General features: G+C 41.4%; 1 protein-coding gene across 1 annotated transcript in view; it reads left to right on the top strand.

Moving 5' to 3' along the window:
* Positions 1 to 1402: 1402 nt before the first annotated feature.
* tex264a (testis expressed 264, ER-phagy receptor a) overlaps positions 1403 to 24552 on the top strand; it is a 58710-nt gene continuing 35560 nt past the window's right edge. Inside the window, exons 1-2 of the mRNA XM_029432408.1 lie at positions 1403 to 1890; positions 12855 to 13076. Coding sequence (XP_029288268.1) covers positions 1633 to 1890; positions 12855 to 13076 — 480 coding nt within the window. The 5' untranslated portion in view covers positions 1403 to 1632. The remainder of the gene's footprint in view (positions 1891 to 12854; positions 13077 to 24552) is intronic.

Here is a 24552-nt window from a genome sequence, read left to right as displayed (position 1 = left end):
TAAGTATGTACAGTTTGGTGCTTTTTGATGGTTGCCATTAAAAATATTTCAGACATGTTGGATTTGTAGGGATCAAGAAGAAAAAGAACATCATCCTCCAATTGTATTATTAAACAATTAAAACTGTAATCAGTGTGTGTAATGTGTATGTACAGATTTGTGAGTGCACTCAGTTCAAAAGGTGCTCTCACCATTATCTCCAGCTGTTTTGGTAGATTCTGAGAACTTGAGAAACTAAGAGGATGCCCGTTCACATCACATTGCTTGAAGTGACATACCTATATCTGGCTGTTAGGGTCTATACTTGTCTATTGAAGTATTAAAAATGGTATAATGGAGGTCTTCAGGGATCCAAAACAGCCCACCACCACCACCACCCCTCATAAAACAAAACCAAACAGGCCAATTAAGCAGTTGTGGTTGAAAAGAAAGTCCTGCAAGTTACAGTTCATATTCTCTGTCTTGAATCAATTATCACATTTCTCTCACATGATGATTATGATGCACCACATGATCTTCTTGGGTCGTAGCTGATAGCAGAGCTCTATCAAAATGACACAAAAACTTATTTGGACTTATTGGTCAGGTCTTGGGTCCCAGGCAGGAACCGAGTGCACTAGTGTATTATGCTTGCAGGTGTGTATCCATCAGCTTGTTTTGGTAGTTTTCTGTGCTCTAGTGGCCACAAAAGTATTAATTTGGCTTTAATTTTGTCAGGGATATAAACTGCCAAAAATGACAGTACACAGCTTTGAACATAGTCTACTGCAGCGAGCCACGAGAACTGTACCTTTTGCTTTGAAACACCTATCACACCACTGACTCTGTCCTAAGTTGTTTACACAACTGGGCTTACAAATCTCACCACGCACACTCAAATCCACTGAATTCTGCTAAACACGTTTTTGTATTTCGCTTCATATTTTGTCCCTAATGAATTTCCATAGTTTGGTGAACTTGATGTCAGCAGGACTTTACAATCCTGGTTGAACAAAACATTCAGTCCCTTAAAGTAGCACTGAAAATGTTTAATCCTTAAGAGAAGTCCCTAACATAATTTATAAATCACAGTAATCAGTGATGAATAACATATTTGAATAAAAACACAGAAAATATGTTTTTTTGTTACAGCGCTCTAGCATCTTTCTGCACAGTTCACGGGTCGAACCATGGTAATAAAAAGAGGGGGTGTATTTTGTTATGCATGTGTATGCTATGGTCATTAACTAAGATCTACATTAATCAAAAGAAGTCATGTTTAATTATAACATCATTAATTTTGTAATTTCAATATTATACAAATGTGATTAATCTGTAAAGAAAATTGTTTAACAAAATATAGTGATATCACCTCCCTCTGTCGACAAGAATGGTCTATCCAGGAAGCATGTTCAGTGTTTGGGGAAATACCATAAACAAACTGTCTTTCCTGTCAACTTGAACGCATGAACCCTTTTCGTTTCAGGTTATTGTGACTGTGAAAACCAAATTTGACACCGTCTCTTGAACAGTCACGCTTATTGTGTTATCCTTTGAAGCTGCTGGACCACATTCTCGGTGTTTGTAACCGGGAGGAGAAGATATTCTTTGCTAATTGCCCCGGCTGCAGCTGTACCGCTTTGAGAAGAAACGATGTCTGATTTAATTCTGGTTCTTCTTTTGGTCGTGCTTCTGGTGTGTTTGATTGTGACAGTGGCTGGCCTTCTGCTGTACTCGGGACTGCTGAGTGACGTGATTATAAAGACAGGGCGACCTCCTGTCAGAAATGTCACTATTGCTTATAAGTTCAAAGAGGGATCATACAAGGACTGCGGTGCAGCCTACACAGAGAGCTGCAGCATTGGGCCAAAGCTGAGCACCGTCGGGGTCTTCTACGATGACCCCAAGCAGGTGAGACACCGGGACTCAGCCCCTTAGTCTAACCACACAGCCCTTGGTCGATATTTGCACTTGACCTCATGATATAAGCACACAACCCAATGTAGTTTGTTTCCTGATAAGATGTTACAGTTGGTGAGATATGCTTTGTTTGACCTGACCAAAGTCTTAAAGGTCACAGAAAGGGGTTGATAGCGTGCATTTCACTTATGTTTTCACCATTTATGTAAGTATCTAATGAGTGAGTTGTGATTGTTTAGGTATTGTACTCGGCAACAGTCCTATCTTAAAGTCTTGGAGATAATGTAATGTAAATAGGGCTATTAAAATGTACATTTCTTTCCCCCAGAGGCCAAGTTGGCATCTTTAAAACTGCTTCTTTTGTCCAGCGAATAGTCCAAAATCAAAATATATTTCACATTCTGTCAAATATGACAAAGAAAAGCAGAAAATGGTCCTATTTGAGAAGGTCAAACCTGCAGATGTTTTGCATTTTTGCTTTAAATTGGACAAAAGTGATTATCAAAATGGTTGCTCTTTAACTTTCTTTCCACCAACTAATCGATTAAGCTCTAAGAAAAGTTGTATAAGGTTTTGCAATTTCCTTAGTACTGGTCCTGTCTGAAGGTCTTGGAGATTTGACATGGAAGTATAATGCGAAGTATAACTAAATGTGATTCATTGTAATTCAGCATGTATGGCTCAAGGGGTTAAATCTACAAGTGGCCTTTTGAAGGAACTGAGCCTGGATGATGAAACCGGTCAGCTGTTCAATGCCACGTTGCAATGTTGACACTTCTCATCTGTGGCTCCACTGTGCTTCAGCATGTGTCTGCGTCTGACTCAAAGATGGTACTGATGAAACACAACCTCTCCACGTGTGTCTGAAGAGAGCTGACATGTCTGTGTGTGTACACTTTTATGTCTAGTCTGAACGGTTATGAAGTTACAGTCCCAATCCAGATAAAAGAGGCTATCATACTCCTTTCGTCATCCTGATCCTGATCCTAATCTAAAACCACATTTGTATGAATGGGTATGTTTCACAGCTGAGATCTGTGGTTGTGTCCTGCTTTCATTTTGCATCACGAGTTGTGTTTTTAGTAAACAAGAAATGTCTGCATAACAGCGGCTCGCTAGACGGAAGTGTTTATTGAGTTCCCGGCTAATGTGGGAAGAGTACACACAGGATATAATTTCACAAAGGGAGAATACAGCCTATCTATATCTTAATCCATGCCATGGTTTGCTCTTACATTAGCTCTTCGCTTAGCTTGTATTGTATCTGATGACATTTCAGGGCTGAGTTTGTTGTGGTCTGGCGAGTTAAGCTGACAAACAGAATGGCAAAGTAGAGGCTATTGGCACACCAGTCCAAACATACACAGGAACTCTGTGTGAGTAGTTGACCAGGGGCATAGACTAGGCAAGTTAGTGTAATTTAATTGGGTTTTATGGTTTCTGGTCCCTTCTTATTATTTGTGAATGTGGCACACTGGCAGCACTTTGTGTTTTCCAGCTGTCCTTTTTTTAAGTAAAGGCTTTTAGTGGAAAGCCTGACTGTGAGTCATACCAGTGGAAAGTTCTGACAGGAGGCTTTTCTGCTGGTGTCTGAGTTTGTGGAGAGTCTGGATCATAAGGGACCATTATAGGATGTTCAGAAGTCTCTGCTCTGTGTCTATTTTTGAGATAATCTGAAGATGTATGGATCTCAGACTTCACAGAAATAAATTGGGTATCAAAAATGTTGTCATTAACTTTACTGATTTCAACGTTTAGGAGCCCAAACTCCGAATGTTAAATCGGCCTTTGACTTCTAGAACTTGGAGTCTGTCAGAAAAGCTTTGTCTGCTGATTTAGAGAACAAGACCTCAGGCAGTCTCGTCGTCAAATGTTTCTACAGTAAGCTTTATATTCTTGTCTGGTCCTTCATCACAAACCTGTAAATCATGTTTGTTGTTTTTCAATGTTTGTGCTGTGACATGGGAATGTGTTGAACTCGTTTGTTTACCAAGTCCAAGAGTATGATTGCTCACTACCAGCCACGTGAGTGAACTCATAATGAGAGAGAGGCCATTTGGCTAAACTTTGGCTGAAATGGAATTTCTAGTAAATGTTAATACTTGTTTTTATGCGTCTTAGTCCCAAACTCTAATGCGGTAATTAAAGAAAGCAACTGAGAAGTTTTAAGGGGTTTAGGAGGTCAACTCTCCTTATCAAGATTTACAACGGACTTTGTAACTTGCTGTGTTTAGGCTTGACCTCAATACTTAAGGTGGCCTTTGCATCCGGGATAAACGGCAATTAACTCTCACTTTGCTACTGTGTCTTTGCCTCTTTAAAAGTGTTCAGTAATGCATGTAATAATATACAGACCAGCCAAATCAACAGCTAAGAATGGGGAAATAAATTCTCATACTTCTTGTCAGGATTTCTTTAAGGGAACATTAACACTGGAGATTACGTGTGTGTGTGTGTGTGTGTGTGTGTGTGTGTGTGTGTGTGTGTGTGTGTGTGTGTGTGTGTGTGTGTGTGTGTGTGTGTGTGTACAGTTGTTCTAGCAGATCTGAATGCTAGCGTAAAGGATTATGTAATTAAAGCCATATTACATGCATGGTGGAGACCACAGGCTGGTTTAAATTCTGTATGAATGGTGTCTCAGAGATGCAGTCATAATCCACAGGGAAGGGAAGTATTGCTAACGACTAAAACTGACTTCATTCTCCATTAAGTCTTTGGCTAGATCGACATTGGTTGCATTTGAGTATTTATTCAGAAAATATTGTTAGTGAGTACACGTACTACAGCCTCCATCCTGTACTGAACATTATGAGCACGTTTGCTTACTGCACACTTCAGCCACTAGATGGCAGTGTTGGTATTCACATTGAGTTGTGTGAGAGGTAGGCGCATTCTCAAAACCACATTAATCTTTACACTTAATTTATTACCATCATGGCATAAGTAATGTGACTCAGCCTCTCTAATTAATTCAGTTATTCAGTCAATTGCTGGTTTTCAATAAAATGCGGTCATTTGTATTCACCTTGCATTCGAGGTTGTAATATGATCCCTGTTTAATGACTACAATGAAAGCACCAGCATTCAAAACCAACTACAGCAACTGATCAAATTAATCACTGGATGTGAAAAGAGCAGCCTCTGGTATAGTGGCTCAATCTATGTTTGGTAAGTCAGCGTCTCTCTGGACAGCTGCGGTCTGTTCGACTTCACAGGTCTGCGCTGGTAAAGGCGGGCAGTGGACGTCGCCTCACTCAGTTGAGGCGTTTGGGACAACACGAATTAGCACTAAATCTAGTTTCTCTTATGTCCATTCATGTGTGTCTGAATGCATGTACGCTTCTAATTGCGAAAACTTATCATCACAAAGGCGTGAGGGATTGTACAGTTTAGCAGTTTGGCTCTCAGGGGTCAGTCAGCCGGACAGTGAATCACAACACTGGAGGTTACACTTTAACACTTTAAACTCAACTAACCATTCATGGCAGAGTTGCCCTCAGGTTCTACTGTAATAGGGCTTTAAAACAAGTATTGAACAAATCACAGTCTGGATAAAGGACCGACTAAATCATTGAATTCCTGGGTTGTAGCCCTTTTGTTATGTTGTTGAAAGGCAAAGAGTAAAACATCCACAGGCAGGCTTCCAGGCTGCAAGGACTCTCCTGAGTAAAATTCAATAATAAGACTGGACAGAGAAGAATGTTCAGATGCCAGTGTGTGTGTGTGTGTGTGTATGTGTGTGTGTGTCATGAACCATAAACTACCAGAGCGTAAGCAGTAGAATTAATAGGTAGTACACATATATAGATAGACCATATATGTAACCATTAATGCTGCCTGTGTTGGATATGTTGTTACCTGGGAGAACTACACGGCAAATGCAGCTGCACTTCAGGTGCTGAACAATGTTGTGTTTTGTACGGAGGCTAAACTAGAGCTGCTCTTTGGTTCATCCTCTGATCTACTTCTGAAGCAAACCCATAAGTGGCTCCCCATGACGAGCAGGAGAAAATGAAATGTCATGTGTAGACGTGTATGGGAGTGGCAGTGAGAGATGAGGTGAGGTGTGGGACTGCCTTGGAAGAGGGGCATAAATTGGTTGGAGTCTGACTCACCTTGAGTCTCGCAGCGCTCCAATTCATCAATCGGAATTTCAGATCAGAGCTCCGAGCATCGCTGCACTCCCAGTCAAATTTATTAGCATTTTACTGCTGCTTGTCTGTCTGTGGACAGCAACAACATAAAGGGGGGGGGGGGCTTCTGGCAAGGAGTTGCCGCTTTTTAAAGGTGGATATAAAATGAGAAATAAATACGCTGATACTCTAAATTCTGGTCCCGCAGGTCTTCAAGTCAATATTATGCAACATTGTGGACATGTCGGCTCTTCCTATATAGTAAAGCACCCCATTAATGTTTATGGACATCTCTACACTGAGTAAGCTACTGCAAAACCAGAAGCCAGAAATCCTGACTGAATCTATTAAATGGTGCGCTGCTTTTAAAAAATAAATAAATAAATAAATCCCACAACACAACTGTTGAGTGAATCTTTAAGGATGCCATTTTCACAAACCGTGTAGAAAGGAAGACATTACTCTATAAGCTGACGTGTTACGATTCAACAAGATGGTGAAGAATGCCTTTGAATCCTCTGAACCATCAATCCTATGACACGTATTGGCTTTTCACCCCGTGTTATGATGCGCAAGAATATTGGATTACACGGGCGAATATTTATCAGCGATGCTTCCAGGGAGCAAGGAGGTGGAGAGAAAGAGAGTTGAACATTTGTAGAGAAGGAAGTAAGCCTTTGCAGGAGGAGGGGAGGATATCATTCATATCTCCTATTAGAAAAGATTATATGCCTGCTCTGTGACATCTGGCTGGAGGAGTGCCACACTATGTCCAGCTGGCCAAGGAGTGGTGAACCAACTCAACGACTGTGGCGAAGGAAAACCGAGTCCTGCCTCCAGCAGGCTGCTTATCCACGCCAGTAATTATACATGCCAGAACTCCCAGGATGCCATGTGTAATTACCAGCTAAGTCTGAGCACAGCCTAAAGGCAGAGAGCTGCATTTGGTGAAAAAATGTCCACTGGCTCTTGACTCGAGGGGCCCACGCCTCAGCACCGCAGTGGATGCATAATCTGATTTGGGTGCTTGATTCCCCCCCCCCCCCCCCCCCCCCCACCTCAGGAGGACATATTGATGTTTTAAATAAGTCTTCATTTTATTTTCTCAACAGTACCATGTGGCGACATATTACATCAGTCAGTGTGCTGGTTGGTTTTTCTTTGTACCCAAAAGGACCCTCACTGTTCCCTTGCTAAATCAGTCCACTTTAACTGAACTAAACTTGCTTCACTGCAATTGTGGCTCCATTAATTCAGCGACAAACAGCCAATCACAGCAAACCTGCGCTCCCAGTGCTGCGCAGCCCTATTAGTTTCAATTTCCATGCCGGTGACTTTGTCTCTGCTGCCTCGTCTGCCTGTAGGGGGGCAAGCGGCTTCCAATCAGCTGAGACAGGTTATCGCTCTGACACACTGAGGAGAAAGACGCATCTTGTTGAGAGATTGCATATCCCGTAGTCTTCAGTCTGTCTCTTGCTCCACGTGTGTGTGTGAGGTTTCTTTGCTTGTTGACGAAAGTGCCCGAAACACCATCTATCTCGGTGCTCCAGATATAGAAAGAAGACGATACTGTTGTACTGCTGAGCATGATGGAGAGAGCTCTACAGTAAAGGCAGTGAAGTGTATTGTTTGTGTGATACATTAATCAGATTCATTTGGACTGGATGCAGTTTTTTCTTCTCTTGGGTCATTACGTGCTCTTCACAAACTTGATGTGTTCTTTGTGAATGCTGCGTTTGCTGCTCGTCATGCTTCACTGCAGACGTTGATGTGAAGAATGAGTAGAAGTCCAGAGAGGCTCCAAATGTGCAGATTTACTGACTGCAGTACAGTGAAGGACCCTTGTACAATCACAGCCTCTTAACTCCATTCTGGCATAATAGGAAACCCAGTTTGCCAACAACAGCGTGAAGGGAACATGTGATGTTTTGCTCACATTTGTTTTTAATTGCAATGACTCTTTTTCTTTAGATGTTGAATTGCAAACTACAAGCAACACAACGTCAACTGAGATAATCGTATGTATTTATTTGAAGTCCATATGCCGATGTTTTTGCTCTTTCGATTTTAAGCGTGGCGATGGGCCTCGCCTCGATCAGGCGGAGTATGGTCAGGGTTCAGAAATGACCATTTGCAATGGGACCAGCACTCCAACCAATGCGTTCCAAGTGGTGATAGTTGGGAGCGAAGACATGCAGGGCCAAGAGGAGGAAAGATTAAGAGTGTAAATCCTCATTACGTCTCTGCTAATAAAGAATTACCTCTGTCAGCCATACCTTTTTATTGTTGGAGTTCCCTCATCCATCAAAAAAAGGCCTGTAGCCTCAAGCAAAGAATTGCTTTTGAAATTACTTTCTTTCCCAACAGGTCCTTGGAGACCTGGCTTAGGAGAATCTGGAAGAGATGGGAATGGCACCATTTGTGAGGGGAAGCTTTCTTAAAGTCCCGTGAGCCATGAGCTCTACAAAAGTTGGCTGTATACGTCTTTGTTTCTCCCCATTTTTAATGAGCTTGCTTAGCATAGGGAAATATAAGGAATAAATGTTTGCCGTACATGAAAATCAGCAGAGACGTATTCAGATGAAATGAAACGTTTGTGTAAATCTTGCTGACGGCTTTAATGTACTTCTGTGGAGTTTACAAGTCACTGTTGACTGGATGTTTTTTTCTGCAGCTTGGTACAGAAACCTAACAACATGTCAGTGTTCAGTTATAGAGGTAAAACCTTCACAGTCTTCCCATTATCTCCCTCTCTGCTTCTCGCCCAGGTCAATCAAAAGCCACAGTCTGCTTTCCTCAAGCCACCCGTGAGAAATGGAATCACACGCTGTCTTCCATAACTCAGCTCGGGCAGCAGCTGACTTTTAAAGTGCCGCTGCCCAGCTTGGACATAGACAGAGAATTTCAACCTTTTTTTTGTGGTGGTAGAATTTCAGACGCAAACAAAACGACTCCGGTTGGAAAGACAAGACGAGTTAAGGTTCCTCTCGTTCCTAATTGCCTGTAGTCTCTGGGGTGTGTTATCTGGAGGGAAGCAGAGATGAGATGCAGTCAGGGCTGCTGTTTGTTCTTGCCACTGTGTGGGATGTGAATGATAGCTAGAGCCCTGAATGATATCATTAGTGAACTACTGGTTTGGCTAACGCACTCCAGTCTATCAGTGCGGAGAGCATGAGAGATGGTGATATGGTAAGATACTGAAGCAACACCGTGGGAGGACAGTTGTTATCCCTTCTGTGTTTGAAGGTTATTGTTGCATCTTATCATAAACCACCAGTGTTGACAAGTAGTAGCTCTGTATAGGAGGCTGGCTGACAGCCCATACATTTAATGTGTTCATAGAGGAAAGGAAGTGATGCAGACCAACCCTTGCACATAAATCCGTGCATGTGTACGTGGTTGTGCGTTCATTTGACATACATTGATGAATTCGAGGGATTTGTGAGACTACATAAAACACGGCAGTACTCTGAGATAAATGCTAATGTCTACAAGCTAACATGTTCATAATAACAATCTAATGTAATGATGTTTAGCAGGTGTAATGTTGACGATGTCCACCACCTTGGTGACCACAGTGCTTCACATTCCATCCCAATAGTTCCTGCGGCATTGCAAAGTAGCACATTGGCGCTTTTTAGGGGCAATAAACTACATAACTCACTTTAGACCCGAGTTCCCAAATTCCTTTCCTATAAAGGTTCTTTGGAAAGTCCCTTTGGAGGAAACCAGCTAGTAGCTCTTATTATATGATATGATTATTATATGGAAATGTAAGCCATACATTCTGGCCCTAATGGCTAAATTATTAATAATTATTTCGACAAGATGTTAACTCCACTATTATGTATTTTAAAATGTAATTTCCTACAATATATGTTACAAGGACTTGAAATAGATATGTCTTCATTGTTACATGGCCGTAATGACTTACTCCCACAATGCTAACACAGCCATTGTGACTGTCTGTGTTTGCTTCATTGTAAATAGATGTGGTGTATCTCATGCTGCCTGTCAAAAGCAGGTGATCTGTGTTCTCTGACTCAACATGTTCAACATGGTGGCAAGGGTCTCTGTCAGGTGACAGTAAAGATTATCTGCTCATGCTCAACAGGCACTGTCAGTCAATATTATTAGCCACATGATGCAGACATTAAGAGGCATTGAGCGTTGGGGTGGGGTGATCAAAGAGATTTATCTCAGCCGCCAGTCTCACCAGCAGCCAACGCGGCTGACTTACGGCACAAAAGCTTCTGTATGAACAAAGTAGGACAGTGGGGAGAGTGCAGTGTAGCAGCAGCACAATGCAGTCAAAAATAACCCCGAATGTGAGAAATTAGATGAAAGAGAAGGTTGTGGCGGTTAGATGTGATAATTGTGCGAAGACGCTAGGGACATAAAGATGAGTGCTGTTGACTCCCATCTGTGACCCCCCCCCCCTTAGTGCCAACCCTTCACAGACTGCCTGTCACACTGTCATAGAGCAGAAACCAGCAGCAAGTCTTAAAAGACCATACCAGGGTTCTTGTTTGTTTCCCAGGAAGTTACACATCACATGTACTGTATTTACCATAAAAGTTGTTATTCCTGCCTTTCAGGCTGCCACTAGTTCCCAATTCTGAGAGAATTATCATACGGTACAGAAATTAAACCAGGGTTTTTCTGAGGCCTATTATTATTATTATTATCATTATTATTATTATTATTATTATTATTATTATTATTATTATTATTGCTACTATTATTATTATTGCTATTATTATTATTATTATTATTATTATTACTACTATTATTAATAATATTATTATTATTATTACTTTAATATAATCTGTGCTTAATTTCTTACAGCATCATTATTGGCAGTTCTCATGCCTAAATGAATGATTAGCCTAAACTTTATTTTACCTTTGCCTGCAAGAAAGTTAGGAAACATGTCCTTAGACATCTAAAATACTGTGGCAAGATCTAGTAAAAAATGTATAGTGTACCTATGCGAGTTTTAGTAAATTGACAAAAAAAGAGCAAAAAAGCCCAGAGTAAGGTCCTTTAACAACAGCTCCCACTCTCCATATGAAGCCCTACAGACTGACACACTGTCTGCAAACACATGTGAGTGGGAGAATCTCTGTCAGATCATCTTCAGTGATTGTGATTCTGTTTCTCTCACATCTGCATACAGACATGTGGGCACATTAAGAGACATTATGGAGGCAGAGACGCCTTGTAGTGAAGGAAAGCAAACCTCCATGTCAGCTTGTATCTGCTCTCCTCAGGCAAAACAAACAATCTTTGCTACCAAAGATTTAGTTATGAAGCTAAACACACAATTGTTGGAATTCTTGCATCTGCAATTCATCAATATTTCCTCACTTTCATAATATTAGTAGGCAAGAGAACAAGTATGTGTGGTTGGATGGGACCACTTATTGATTGATATCCACAAATCCTTTTAATGTAAAATACAATTGACTTTGGTAAAATGCTAAATCTACAATATAAAAGAGTTCATATTTTATTTTTGTTGTTGCATGTAGCATGGTGTAGAAATATATAAGTTACTATTTAAGGCACACTTCACTCATGCGTTGCAGCACAGATGCAATTTGAGCTGCTACATATGTGACCTGGCTGTTGGATATCTGGAGAGGGATGTTTACCAGAGCTGGCAGCGCGCTATCCAGTGATGCTTACTGTAGAAGTAGGTGAGGGAACAACGTCCCCACAAGTTTAAATCAAACAACTTCTATTTTAACTTCCACACAGCTGCAGTTTTGTTGCTGATACAGCACTAACTGCAGTGACACACCGGTTACATCCTCCCAAGACCCCCCCCCCCCCCCCCCCTGTCTGCTTAGCCTATTGTTATTAATGATTATGTGTTATAAAAGAATGGGTAAGAACAAATTGGTGGTCTTTGCATGCTTCATTAATCAAAGGCAGGGTGCAGTTATTTTTGTACAGTCATTTTTTGGAAAACATTTTCAAGATGGAAAATACTGAAACGTTCACCTCACTGCAAAGTCTTTCACAGACCATTAGGAAAACACAACATCGATCGATGTCGCAATGATACAATAGCCAAAATGCTAGCCAGACGATAGCAAGCCTTATGTCATAACATCAGTATTAAATTGATATTACCAATATTACACCCGTGTTTGTCTGACCCACCGGATGTAGACTGTGGCTATAAGCCTGCCATTGGACACGTATCACTCTCGGCATTCTCCTCCCCTTCTGCTATCTTTGCTGTTTGTTTTGCAAGGGCACCGTCGCTGCATCCAGGGCTTAGCGCCGCCCAAGACAATTGTGATTGGTTTAAAGACACACAAACAAGCCAGGAGTTTTTCCCCCTTTACCTGAATGATGTTGCGGGCAGCCAGACCTTTCTGTAGGCTTGACACAGCGCTGTGGAGATAAGTCTGGCTATGTGAGACGATAATAATGTTGTGCCAATCGGCTCCACTCAGTTCTGTTATTATACAATCAGCTTCATGACATCACAGCAGCTGTGTTGCTTTTCCAACACAATCCAAAGAGCTCGCTGTATTCTTACCACACTATCTACTAAATGGACCACTATTGTGGAAAAGAACTTTGATTGGCTTATTTACAGTGTTTTCTGTGTCCTACTTAACAACTTCCTTGTGCATTAAAATCTAATAAATTGTGATGTACATGTTTATAGATGAGTATATATCCGTCTTCAATCCAACAGATATGTTCTACAGTATAATACATCAATGTTCCTCCAACAGAGGGCGTTTGAAGTGAATTTGGAAATGTTTAATATATATCCTCTCTCTCTCTCTCCCCCCTCAGAGGCCAGCAGAGAAATGTCGCTACGTTGTGGGCAGCGTCCTGTGTGAGGGTGAAGAGAAGCCAGATGAAGAGCTGCAGAAGATGTATGAGAAGTTTGGCTTCAAGGTGTTTTCTCTGCCTGAAGTCAGCCATGCTGTGACCACCAGCTTCCTCTGCTCCACCCCTCTGTCTCACGTGCTGGGACCTTACAGGGTCTACCCTAGGCTCTCTTCCTACATCGAGGTACAGACAATATGCACAATGTGGATATACTTATAATCGCTTGACTTACCATGAGTCTCTTATCAAATAAGGATCCCTGAGAAGTTATTCGTAGACTGTTTTCTTTCTAATTATTGTTTCGTAACCTTCTTCCGCATGGAGTGTTTACCATCATATGAAAAAGTAAGACAGTGAGCTCTCTTCTTTTCTCTTCCTTTGTCCTCTTTATTGCGGTGGATGGCAATCATCTTGAGAACATGTCTGTCCTCCTTTCTGCTTCCTGCTTGTTAAAAGACTCATGTGTTGTTTAATTCATCACATGAGCAGATGAGGTCTTTCAAAGTGGATTAAGAATAGATTAAGTAGTAGGAAATGAAGGTAGCTCTGAGTCCCGCGGCCCATATGCTGGGCTCCATGTCCTCAGGACAGGGCCTCAAAAAGCTATTGACATTTACTGATGACATTTACACACACGGATTCATTTGGGGGCATCCCACTGCATGAATAATGCTCCGTGTGTGTGTGTGCATGTGCGTGCTCGCTCATCTGTCCATCTGTTTATTTAGGCTTTGGTCTGTTCACATGAGGTAAAAAAAGAAAGAAAGATCCACTTCCTAGTCAGAGAATTTACCATTATGTCAAAAGAATATGCTGGATTTTCTTTTCTCACATTCATCTTTTGTGAGTGGAACTTTTCTTTCTCATGTGTTCATACAAAACTGTTCGGTGGCATTTTAGTGCTGAAAATGATTGGTATTCCTCTCTAATTCTTTAAACCTTTTTTGTATTTTAGCAGCAATCTGCAGTGTTTGAATTGCCTGCACAGACCCAACATGTGATGGTGCCATTATGGCATAGGTGTAGAGTTCTCCGGCTGTTGTTTTGTCTCGAGCGCAGGAAGTAAAGGGGGCATTGTTCATTGGCTGTATCCAGCTCTGTCATCAGCATATCAAAGCCACACTAAAGATGGCCTGTGTGTAGTATGCAGGCCATTTCTGAAAGGTGTCATTTGGTTGTATTGTTGACTTTCATCCTAGCTTTGTCCCAGGGTTGTCTTCATGAGGACGCATACATTCTTGGCACTAGCGATAAAGTTTGGATTTTCTAACGTGTTCATTTGTTCAAAAAACATACTATCTATACAAAGATATTATGTGGGATGAGCTCGAAAATGAACTGAACATTTATTTGTTGCCACCACAAAGGCATTACGCAGTTAATGAAAACTGGGACGCTTTATGCATTTAGTTTTCTCTACCTTTTTTTTTTTACACATTTATGTTGCAGTAGTGATATCAGTCCTGACCTACAAATTATAATCCTCAAAGACCCACTGTCTGGTCAACTTATCATTATTTACTAGCCATCTCATCCTTTTTGCAGTTTGGTCTCTGCGGCACTATGCCCACTGCAACAGCCGACATCAGAGGGCAGGACAAACTCTAACATGTGCACTGACACAGACTAAACGTTCTGAAGGCATAGAAAGAGCATCCCTCAGTGTTCAAATTTAGTAGTATTCCCTTTTAGGCGCTAGTGCTGTTACATCATTTTTGCCAGTGTCTTTGTGCATCTTTTTTGTGAGCATGCAGCTCTGTCTGTCAAGCTAGATGATGTCCCCTGTAGGGAAAGCATCAGTTTTTGCTCCCTTACACTTGCCATCAGGCAAAAGTGCTTGTCGCAGTCCATCAGTTGACCCGAGTGCTATGACAGGTCGTTAAGGAGCTACTCCTGTACGTAGATGGGCTATTAACACACTAACATCCAGTTTGAGTTGTGGCGTGGCGAGTGCACTATGCATACCAGCTACAGCGAATGTAATGAATAATGGAGCACGGTTAAGAGAGGCTTGGTTAGAGGGCGGCATGTGAATGTGCTAGAAATGTGTGCCTATATACTGTATGTATGATTAATTGAGTAGGTTTGTAGTACGAGGGACTCTGGAAGCAGGAGACACTCATGACGTAGCTTCGTACTCGTTATCTACTTTAGATGCAATAGATTTTAATGCGTCTATTTAATGCATTCAGAGCATTAAAACAATTGTTGGACACTCCCTCTGCGTGTGTTGTAATCCGAGCTGCTCTGTGCTTTGTTTTGGTAGCTGACCTTGTGTGTGCGTGCCACTGGCGAGCAAACCACTGCCGCTCTGCTCTGCGCTCATACGGCGGTCACCGGGAATAACGCTGTATGGACCGATGGCAATGTTGCAAAAGTGTAACAGCCACCCTCCGGTTCTCACTCAGTATATTCTAATGAAAACAGCTGCCCACTGCTGCTAATACTCGGATGGTTTAAAGTGTGTGTTGTGCTGTGTACATGTGTGACGAGAAAAACATTCCTCCATTTTCCATTCCATCATATAAAGTAGATATGGCTCATTTAGTAGATATGTAGCTCTGCTTTGGTCTTCGTCTACACCTGCTGCTACATGCTCCTCCATGTAACTTTGCAGGCTGATGGTCAGGTAGCACACAGTGGGTTTATCAGAGCTTTCTAAGTGCTGCAGGCGAAAACAATTGTGATGAGAAGGTTGAGACTGAACCAAAACAGTAAAGCTGTGGGTGGACCAAAAATATTTGGTTAATTGTTCACTAGTCATTTGACCAACGCTTCAAAAGTATTGATTATGGCGACCTTGCAAACTAGTGCTGCCAGCAAGACGAGAGGAGGCCAGACTGGTGAGATGGGCTTACTGTCTGGCTCCGTGCCCAGCCTTCAGAGCTCAATTCTCTCAGACTCCGCTACACCTCCTGGCCTCCTATAGCACTCCAGTTATCAGAGAGCAAAACTGCCCTTCTTTCACTTGAACGCTTTCTCTCTGGTCCAACAGCATCCTCTCCACACCAGCGTATCTTGCCTTATCTCTTCCGTACAAAACACGTAAGGTAACACGCACACGCACACACGCACACGCACACACACGGAGGTATACTTGTAGCTTAAAAGATGTGAAGCAGGTGATGCGTAGGTGTTCACTGTGTTTAATCCTGATGTTTTTAAAGTGTTCCTAATAATCAGAAGGTAGGATTTAGAAAATCTGGAGATCTTGGTAATTTGTGTTCAGCAGCTGTGTATTCACGTCAGTCTAAATGAAAGCAGTGTGTGAGTGAGTGGGTATGAGCCCAGGATGCTTGGGATTGGATCATCTCCTAGTTAAAAAGTCCGATTGGTGAAAGAAGAAAAAAATGAACGGACAAAGAAGTAGCTTTCACGCTATATTAAAGGATTTGGGCAAGCCCTGTTTGATCCTCGTGAAAGCACCTTTTCAGGACCTAAAGAATGAAAGAGAACAATCGTTGTGGGTGTTATTTCGGTGGCTGCGTCAGACAAAACTCCCAATACCCCCTGTGAGCAGAAACGAGATGAGAAACTGATAGCTCCCGTCCATTTAGTAATCCATTTATCTGAATCGAGCTTAAAGCATCATGAAAGCATTATTATTTCCCCCCTCATTTCACTCCATACTGTGTCATGCCGCAGTTTTGTTTGCCTTGCAGGTCCCACAGCAATTAAAATGTAGATCTATAAACTCCCAAGAATGTCTTGGGTTTGAATCATCTGGGGTATTCCACGACTGCACCATTGAGATGTATTCCATCTATTGATGCTCTGTGTGGTTGCTCACATTGTGTTTATAAAGGAAATATGTTATTTCAGCAGGAATCGTAAGCAGTGCTGAAAGAAACGGTCAAAGTTTCAGCTCACAAATGCTAAATTGGAAAAACATGATTCTCTATCAGCATTCAATGACAATTTACAGGTTGTTTATTTTTTTTCAATTAAGTCTTTGGAAAGAAAATCCAAGCAATTTACCACCGTCACAAAGATAAACAACAAGCTGAGTGGAATTAGTCATGTCGCCATATGAACCCACCACCCACAGTGTCAGGTGTATGGCTTTGCTTCTTTGATCACTTGACGGTTGCCTCTACTGCGTGCCACAGTGAGGATGAGTCTGACTTACGTGCTACAAGCAATTTGGAGCCTTCTTGGAGTCTCTGGATGGGGTCTCTTTAAGAGAGGGTGCCGCCTGGAGACTCCATAGTTCTGCTTGGGGAGCTACAGTGCTCACATGGGTAATGAGGATAAACAGCCTGACTCATTGGACATCTCTGCTAGACATGAGCTGTCCATAACCGACACCTTCAAATATACCATACTTTAGCCGTGAAGACCCACCAAGCATGAAGTTTGTCTATTTTTTTGAATCGCTTCCCAAGCACTTGAGCGATTCTATGTAACACCGGAATGACCAGCGACATGAAAAAAGGGAGGGGTCGAACATAAAACAAAATATAATGAGGGGGAGATTTGTGCGGTGTTTCTGCCGTTATGTCCTTATTTACTTCCTTATTTACAGTGTTTGCGAAGGAGAAAGCTCCTCGCTAGCTTGTGAGCATTGACACACAGTGACGAGTAAAATGTCGGATGTGATCAGGGTCCAAAATGAACACCAACCAACCACCATATGCAGTTTTTATGTTGGACAGTAAATCCCGGAAGGCTATCCGCCACACTGGCAGGTCAATGTTTTTACACTTTGAGATCAAGTCTTCTTGAGTTGTATTCAGGCTTGAATTTATTAACCATTGATCAATATAATAAAATAATTTAGCTTCAAACTTTGCTCTTGCCTCATTTTTAAATAACTATTCAACATAATACCTCAATATCACATCTTTTCATCTATCAGTACCCTTGGCTGGTGAGTCGGCAAGTTAATTTCGGACACTGAATGCGAACACGTTAACCGTATATTAAGGCTAAAGACTGATGATCGATCAGATGATTCCTGGGCAGCGATATAGTTAATCATCTGTAAAATTAAGATCAAATCTTTGTTAGTACTGGCATCGCTCTCCCTCTGTGATTGAAGGTTGAGTTTTGATATTATTTGCCGGCAGAGTGGAGGAGACCATTCACCATTTCAGTTAGTGACGCCTTCATGCTTTACCGCTGAGTGTTGAATTCTCACCTTCACGCTGTCCATGGTTTATTCACCAGCCACTCTTCTCCAACTTCTTTTGATGTTATTATTTGTTGAATTAAATATAGAAATGTATTTTTTGCTTGTCCACAGCATCTATATTTCATGCAATAGCCTGATTTTAAGGGTTAGCCTGTGGAGCCGTGCTGAATTAAGGTGCGAGATGCCCTTCGATGGGGTTTGATGGTTCTGAAATGAATTGTAAACTATGGAGTTGTTATGTTTGTGTTCTGCTCTACAGTCATTGAGGTTTACTGTCAACAAATCCAAATAGTCTTGGTTTCTAGAAAACATAATGTTTAGTATATTGCATCTCTGTCTTTGTGTCAGTCATGTGCGTGCAGCTGATTAACTATATACACAGTTCTGTCCCACACACTCACTGAAACACATACATTTCAGACCATTTATTAATAATTAACCAAAATAGTTTTACATGGTTATGAAGCCAATTATTTCCCTCTCAAAGTAAAGTGAAGGAATCTGCCCACTCACTGTCTCACCTCTCAGCATTTCTGAACATCATTTCTCGTGTTACACCTCTTTTTCTGTCATGTAGCTGTCTGAGCTACATTTATGTTCAAGTCTGAGGAAAGTTATTTTTGGCTTTGTTCTATAGCATTTTGACTCCCACGCACAGAAGTCTCTGGGTTCATAGATAATATAGCTAACTAATTATCTATCCAGGATTATTTTTAGGCATTGTTCAGATATTGTGTTTTCTTACTATTTGTCCTTCCTATTCCACCCGTCTCGTTGTGATGCGTTGAGTTCTCGAAGGCTTGCGCTACAATATTTTGGAGGAATAGTTTGGCGTGGGGGGAATTTGACTACTTCTCTGACTCACCCAGAGTTAAATAAACCTATAGATTCTTTGTTAGATCTCTTTATGTAGCTTTAAAGTGTACCTTAGCTCACTTTAAGGATATCTTTAGTATCAGAGATGAGATCTTCAGCATATGGTGCCATCAAACTGCAAGCCATGAAAAAAACCAGATGTTTGTCTCAGCTGGGGAAAAGTGGAAAATAAAGAGGGGAGGCGTGGCAGGATTCTACATCTTTAATGCCTCCTGGTCTCACGGCGTCGACTCCCTTAACTGCTCTCTGTTCAGCGATTTCTGCGTGGGATGGTGCAGAATGGCAGGGGTTGTGGCTGTGATGGCATCAAAGCGCAGAAAGCAAAACATTTGAGAGTCAATAAGTAAAGTGTGAGGTTGTGAACGAGAATGTGTCTCTGGCTGATTGCTTGGGAGCTTTTTGAGTGAGAGGAGGCACAAGCCTGTCTTCTCTGTGTATGTTGGTGTCTGTGATCTTTAAAATGCAGGTTGTGGTTAGAGCGAGATAAGTCGCCTTCATTATTAATGCTTTCATTCCATAGCATTGTTCCCTCCATTACCTTCTTTTATTGGCTCACGCGTCTTGTTTTTGAGAGCTTTCAAAAATAATAACCTTAACATAACGGAGGGAAACAGTCTAGTGGAGGCACTTCTGACATGCAATTCTTCATATCCTGTGTTTACAATTAATATGCCTTGTTATACCTTCACTCTGCCATTTGACAGTCTGTGGAGGAAACACTTGGCTGTAGATGCACAAGGCTATATTTAAACACCAATGAAGCGGATGACAGTTTCATCACTTTTATTCCTTTTCTTTTCTACCACGAAGTGGGCTATGATGTGCAGAAACCCTGTGCACACACTGGGCTCTTCCCAAAATGTCATAAAATGACTGCTTTTCTGTTTCTGAGAATTGCTGCATTTCTTATTGGTTTTTCATCCAGAGCCTCGTCCTTGGTTACATCTAAACCTCACCTTCTTCCTTACCTCCGTATTCCCTTTTTAAGGCTTCAATAATTGGGAATCAGTAGGCTGACTGCCATGTTCTGTTATGCATTTGATGAGGAAAGCGTAATCTGGTATTTTCCAGTGGTTAGAAAGTAAAAACGTATATTTACTCGAGTACCACACGTGAAAATATTTTACTTTGTTTCTCAGCTGAATGTTTTGAAAGCTATAACTATCGGTAAGTTTATGATTTTACCTAAGAAAACATGTGATTGACAAACCCTAACCCTATATTTCTACATAATATATAAAATGCTGCCAGGAGATTTTCTCCTTTATTGAGTACTTTTACTTTTGATACTTTGATAATTAAGTACATTTTAAAGTACAATGCAGCATTTTTTTAATTTGCGTATATATTTTACATTGTGGTATTATCTTAAAAATTCAACCACTAGCTTTTCTAATCTTGGAAATTAATATGCATATTTTTATATAATATTTAAATAGTGAATATTATCATAATAATAATAATAATAATAATAATAATAATTAATAATAACATGAAATGTTTCCAGCGAAATATAATTGTCTGTTATGTGTCTATTAAAGGGACAGTTTGATTATTATTTCATTTTCTTTCCTAAACCTTGCTGTTCTAGTTGCATTGTGCTCATTAGTAAAGTTTAGAGGTGCTGTGAGGCAGAGCCAGGCGAGCTGTTTCCCCGTTCCTCCAGTTTTACAGGCGCAGATAATCTGCAGCTGGCTGTGGCCTCATGTTTAGCTTACAGACATGAGAGTGATATCGATCTTCTCCTCTAATTCTCTACAAGAAACCAAATAAGCATAATGCCCAAAATGCCGTTCAAGCTGTTCTTTTAAGTATTTGATTTACTTGCACCTTTTCAAGACCATGTAAACATTTAAGCAACCCCGGGCTCTAATCATTCTGCTAGTCTTGTAACGTTGGACTTAAGGCTCTCTTAGTGACAGTCCAGTGATGCAGTAAGTGAGGTTGATAGCAGACCAAAGTGCTTGTGGTGTTCTTATTGATTCCTGCTTCCCTTCTGGCTCTGGGATACTCTTATCTCTGAAACTCGAAATAGGCATCACAAAACATCCTGCCAATTAGACTCTGTCTTGTGAGCACCCTCTGACAGGTAGTGTTTGTGACCTGTGTGTATTTGTGTCCCGCTTCTCTACCGTGTGCGCACGCTGTTCCTGTTCGGCTGGCTGATGCATCGGCCTCTCACATATTTGATGAACTCATCAGCCTATTGATATGTGAATAATGGTTGTCATGGCAATAATGTCACTAAGGCACGATATATTTGTGTTTCTTGATAGAAAACCGCAAATTTCTCATTCAGGCATTTTGTGGATATGAAGGTTTTAACGAAAGAATTTCGAGGACACGTTAAACTTTAAAACGTGCTCTTTAGCTACTGCTGTGAGGAATACGTGCGGTATGCGTAACACATTATGTTTTGTTGATATTCAGTACTTTCCTTTTCTGTCTGAGATTAAAAATTCTGCTCTAACATGGCAACTAATAACTGTCTTGAATGTGTGGGCCTGTCCTCTTTCATCTGCGTGCAGAATGGCAGCTTGATGACCAAGAAAGAAAACTGACGAGGTTAGATGAGAGGCTTTGTGCATCCACAGGATGGACAAGCACTACAACCCTCTCTGCACACAAAAGTGTGTGTGTGTGTGTGTGTGTGTGTGTGTGTGTGTGTGTGTGTGTGTGTGTGTGTGTGTGTGTGTGTGTGTGTGTGTGTGTGTGTGTGTGTGTGTGTGTGTGTGTGTGTGTGTGTGTGTGTGTGTGTGTGTGTGTGTGTGTGTGTGTGTGTGTGTGTGTGTGTGTGTGTGTGTGTGTGTGTGTGTGTGTGTGTGTGTGTGTGTGTGTGGTGTGTGTGTGTGTGTGTGAGCGTGTTCATCAGATAACTCCGTGACGTGTATTGACTTGATTTCAGCGTATTGCATCCAGCTAAGTCGGCAAGGACATTTTGGCCTTTCAAACTGAAGTTCACAGCCTTTAAGAAGCAATTCTCCGTAGGAACTTTGGGCTCAGTCTAAATCTGTCCGTTTGAAGTAGCAGACAGTGGAAGTGTGAAGAATAGGCTTATCTTTGCATCATCATCCTAACAGAAGGCAGTACACTCGGCTTGGGCAGGCTGCTCTATGGACATCTCGGAGAGCAGAGTGAGGATGCTTTTATTTATTTGTATCATTGCATTGACTAACATTAGATATGATTGTGGCACTATTGCTATCTGTACAATGTCCAAGGTTAAAGTAATGTCCTTCTTCTACAACACAGAGCAATGAAATGCAAATTATAGTCCCACACAAAACAAAACAATTTATTTTATGGTGGAATACAGAGAATCTGTTGAGTTTTACAGCCTGTGTGTGTGTGTGTGTGTGTGTGTGTGTGTGTGTTTAATAGAGATTGACAGGTTACAGAATCAAGATGTTGAATTTCCACTCTAATGTCTTATTTCTAAACCAGTAGCATAATATATTCCAGAACCCAATGTGCCCGGCCCTGTGCCATATGGCTTGTACCAGATGGAGCATTTTCTTTCATCATTCTTCATTTATTTCTACATAGTGTTGTACCCTTTTTTTAATTTTATAAAGTACTCTATTGTTTTGTGTTTGTTTATTTGTATTGTTAGTAGGCTACTGATGTTATCCAGGTTGGTTCACAACAGCGATCTATAAGCTTGAAGTATTTTTTATTGAATCACGTTGGTGGAAGAACTTGGAAAATGAACCTGGGCCTGTTTCAGGCTGGACCAGTATGTGTACAAACTCTACTCTCAATTACACACCCGTTCTCTTATATGAGCAGAGAGCAATGGTTGGTCTCTCTCTCTGGGGTTGTGAATATAATATAACCGATAAATATAATGCAACACTTTGACACCGCAGCACTATACGTCTATACTGCTTAAGAACAACAACTCTACACTATGTTCATAGATATTGAAGAACCTTTTACTAAAACCTGTCCTGAACAAGCAATTAATGTACATTCAGCATCAACTTGATTAAAATAAAACTAAAGCTTTAAAGTATTTATGATGGGCAACCATAGTGGGCTCATATGCCGAGAAGAAATGCAGAGAAGTCTTGTTCGTGTGATTTCAGGCTGGAACGTAAAATGATATATCAGATGGAGAAAAGAATACAAGATATGCTGCTTTAGTGTACTGTACACTATACTGCTGACAGAACATTGACCGTAGCATCTGATAATGGTTTGGAAGAGATTTACAAAATGATTTGTTTTGGATGGTCGTCATTCCTGGTCATAAGCACCCGTGCCTGCTTTACAAGAACAGTTGTAGATGCTCCAGCAGTGTCATCCCAGAATAACCAAGCCAGCCCATGTCGGTGTGACGGTGAGGAGAGGATGAAATCTGCCTCACTGTATTTTAAATTCTCTCCAAGTCTGCTCCACAGCTGCGGTTCTCACTTCAATGAAAGGTCTCTATATTTCCCACAATTGATGGTCAAACCTTGATCTCCATCCCACACATAGTCTTGACCTCCGGGTCAGGCGGCATATTGTCCTAGGGACCACATGAATCCTGTCCCCTCTTTCAGTAACTCTGCCTCTCCGGCTGTCCCGCAGTGAAAAGGCCACACTGCCTTATCACTGTGGGTGAGCAAATATTAAATAGGTGCCAGATTACTGAGAACAACCCCTCTGGTTGGAACATACGCCAGCTAATCCACAACCCCCCCTGGCCGTGGAGACACAGGAGAAGTGCAGGGGCAGAGGTGTCAAAACGCATCAGCTGTTGACATTTCCTTAAATGTGTGTTACATGCATTGCTTTTTCTGTCTCTTGATTTTATAGCTGCAGAAGCTCTTTCTCTGCGTGTTTGTTTGTTTTCCAGTGGATGCATACTAAGATGCTGGGCTTATGTAAAGTAGCCACACAGACACGCACTAGCCTTTGGGCACTTCCGTACCAACAGCAGGGGAAAGGAGTAATATTATGTGGGGAGACGGGGCATGCTGCGTTTATGTTGCAAAAGTGGTAATATACTGGTAACACTATGCTGGTTGTTGTGTAAATGCAACTTGTTCTACAATGATACTGTGGCTCTTTCTTGTTTCATTTATTTTCTGTCTGTTTAGCGTTTTCTTTACTTGGGAAGTTATTACTATAATTATACTAAGTATATGTATGAAGCTATGGGTGTTTGCTATGTCTAGTGTGGCAAACTTGTACGACCCCAGCTCACAAAAACAAACCGAGTAGCTAAGGTTAAGAAAAGGGTTTTGCTTTAGGCCAGGGGTCTTCAACGTTTTTCAGGCCAAGGACCCCCAGACTGGTGTAGCGTGGAGAAGGGACCCCCTACTGTATATATTGTATAGAAAAGGCTTAAAGACGTCCGTTCACCTGCATCCAGCATTGAATCGTGTGAAGCGGATTACTTTATTGTAGTGACGTAGTATGTTAAGATAAAACACCTGAGATTTCCTCTCTTTTGTCCTCATCAGTGCTGTCCTGCGGTACACTTCCTCGTGCCAGCATCACCGCCCACTTGCTGCTCTGGCATGTTAGGGGAAATCAAAGAGTTCCAAAGAGGGGAAGGTCTTACACGAGATGCTGTGTTATCTCATGTGGAAGTGATTTTCAAATACCTTTTCTGCCACTGTGTCCGTCCTGTCTCGGTCCCAGGTGGCTTCACAATCC

Source organism: Cottoperca gobio, chromosome 5, assembly GCF_900634415.1.
Source record: "Cottoperca gobio chromosome 5, fCotGob3.1, whole genome shotgun sequence".
In the NCBI taxonomy this organism is placed as follows: domain Eukaryota; kingdom Metazoa; phylum Chordata; class Actinopteri; order Perciformes; family Bovichtidae; genus Cottoperca; species Cottoperca gobio.
The sequence above is the reverse complement of the archived record's forward strand: the minus strand, read 5'-3'. Positions and strand labels throughout refer to the sequence as shown.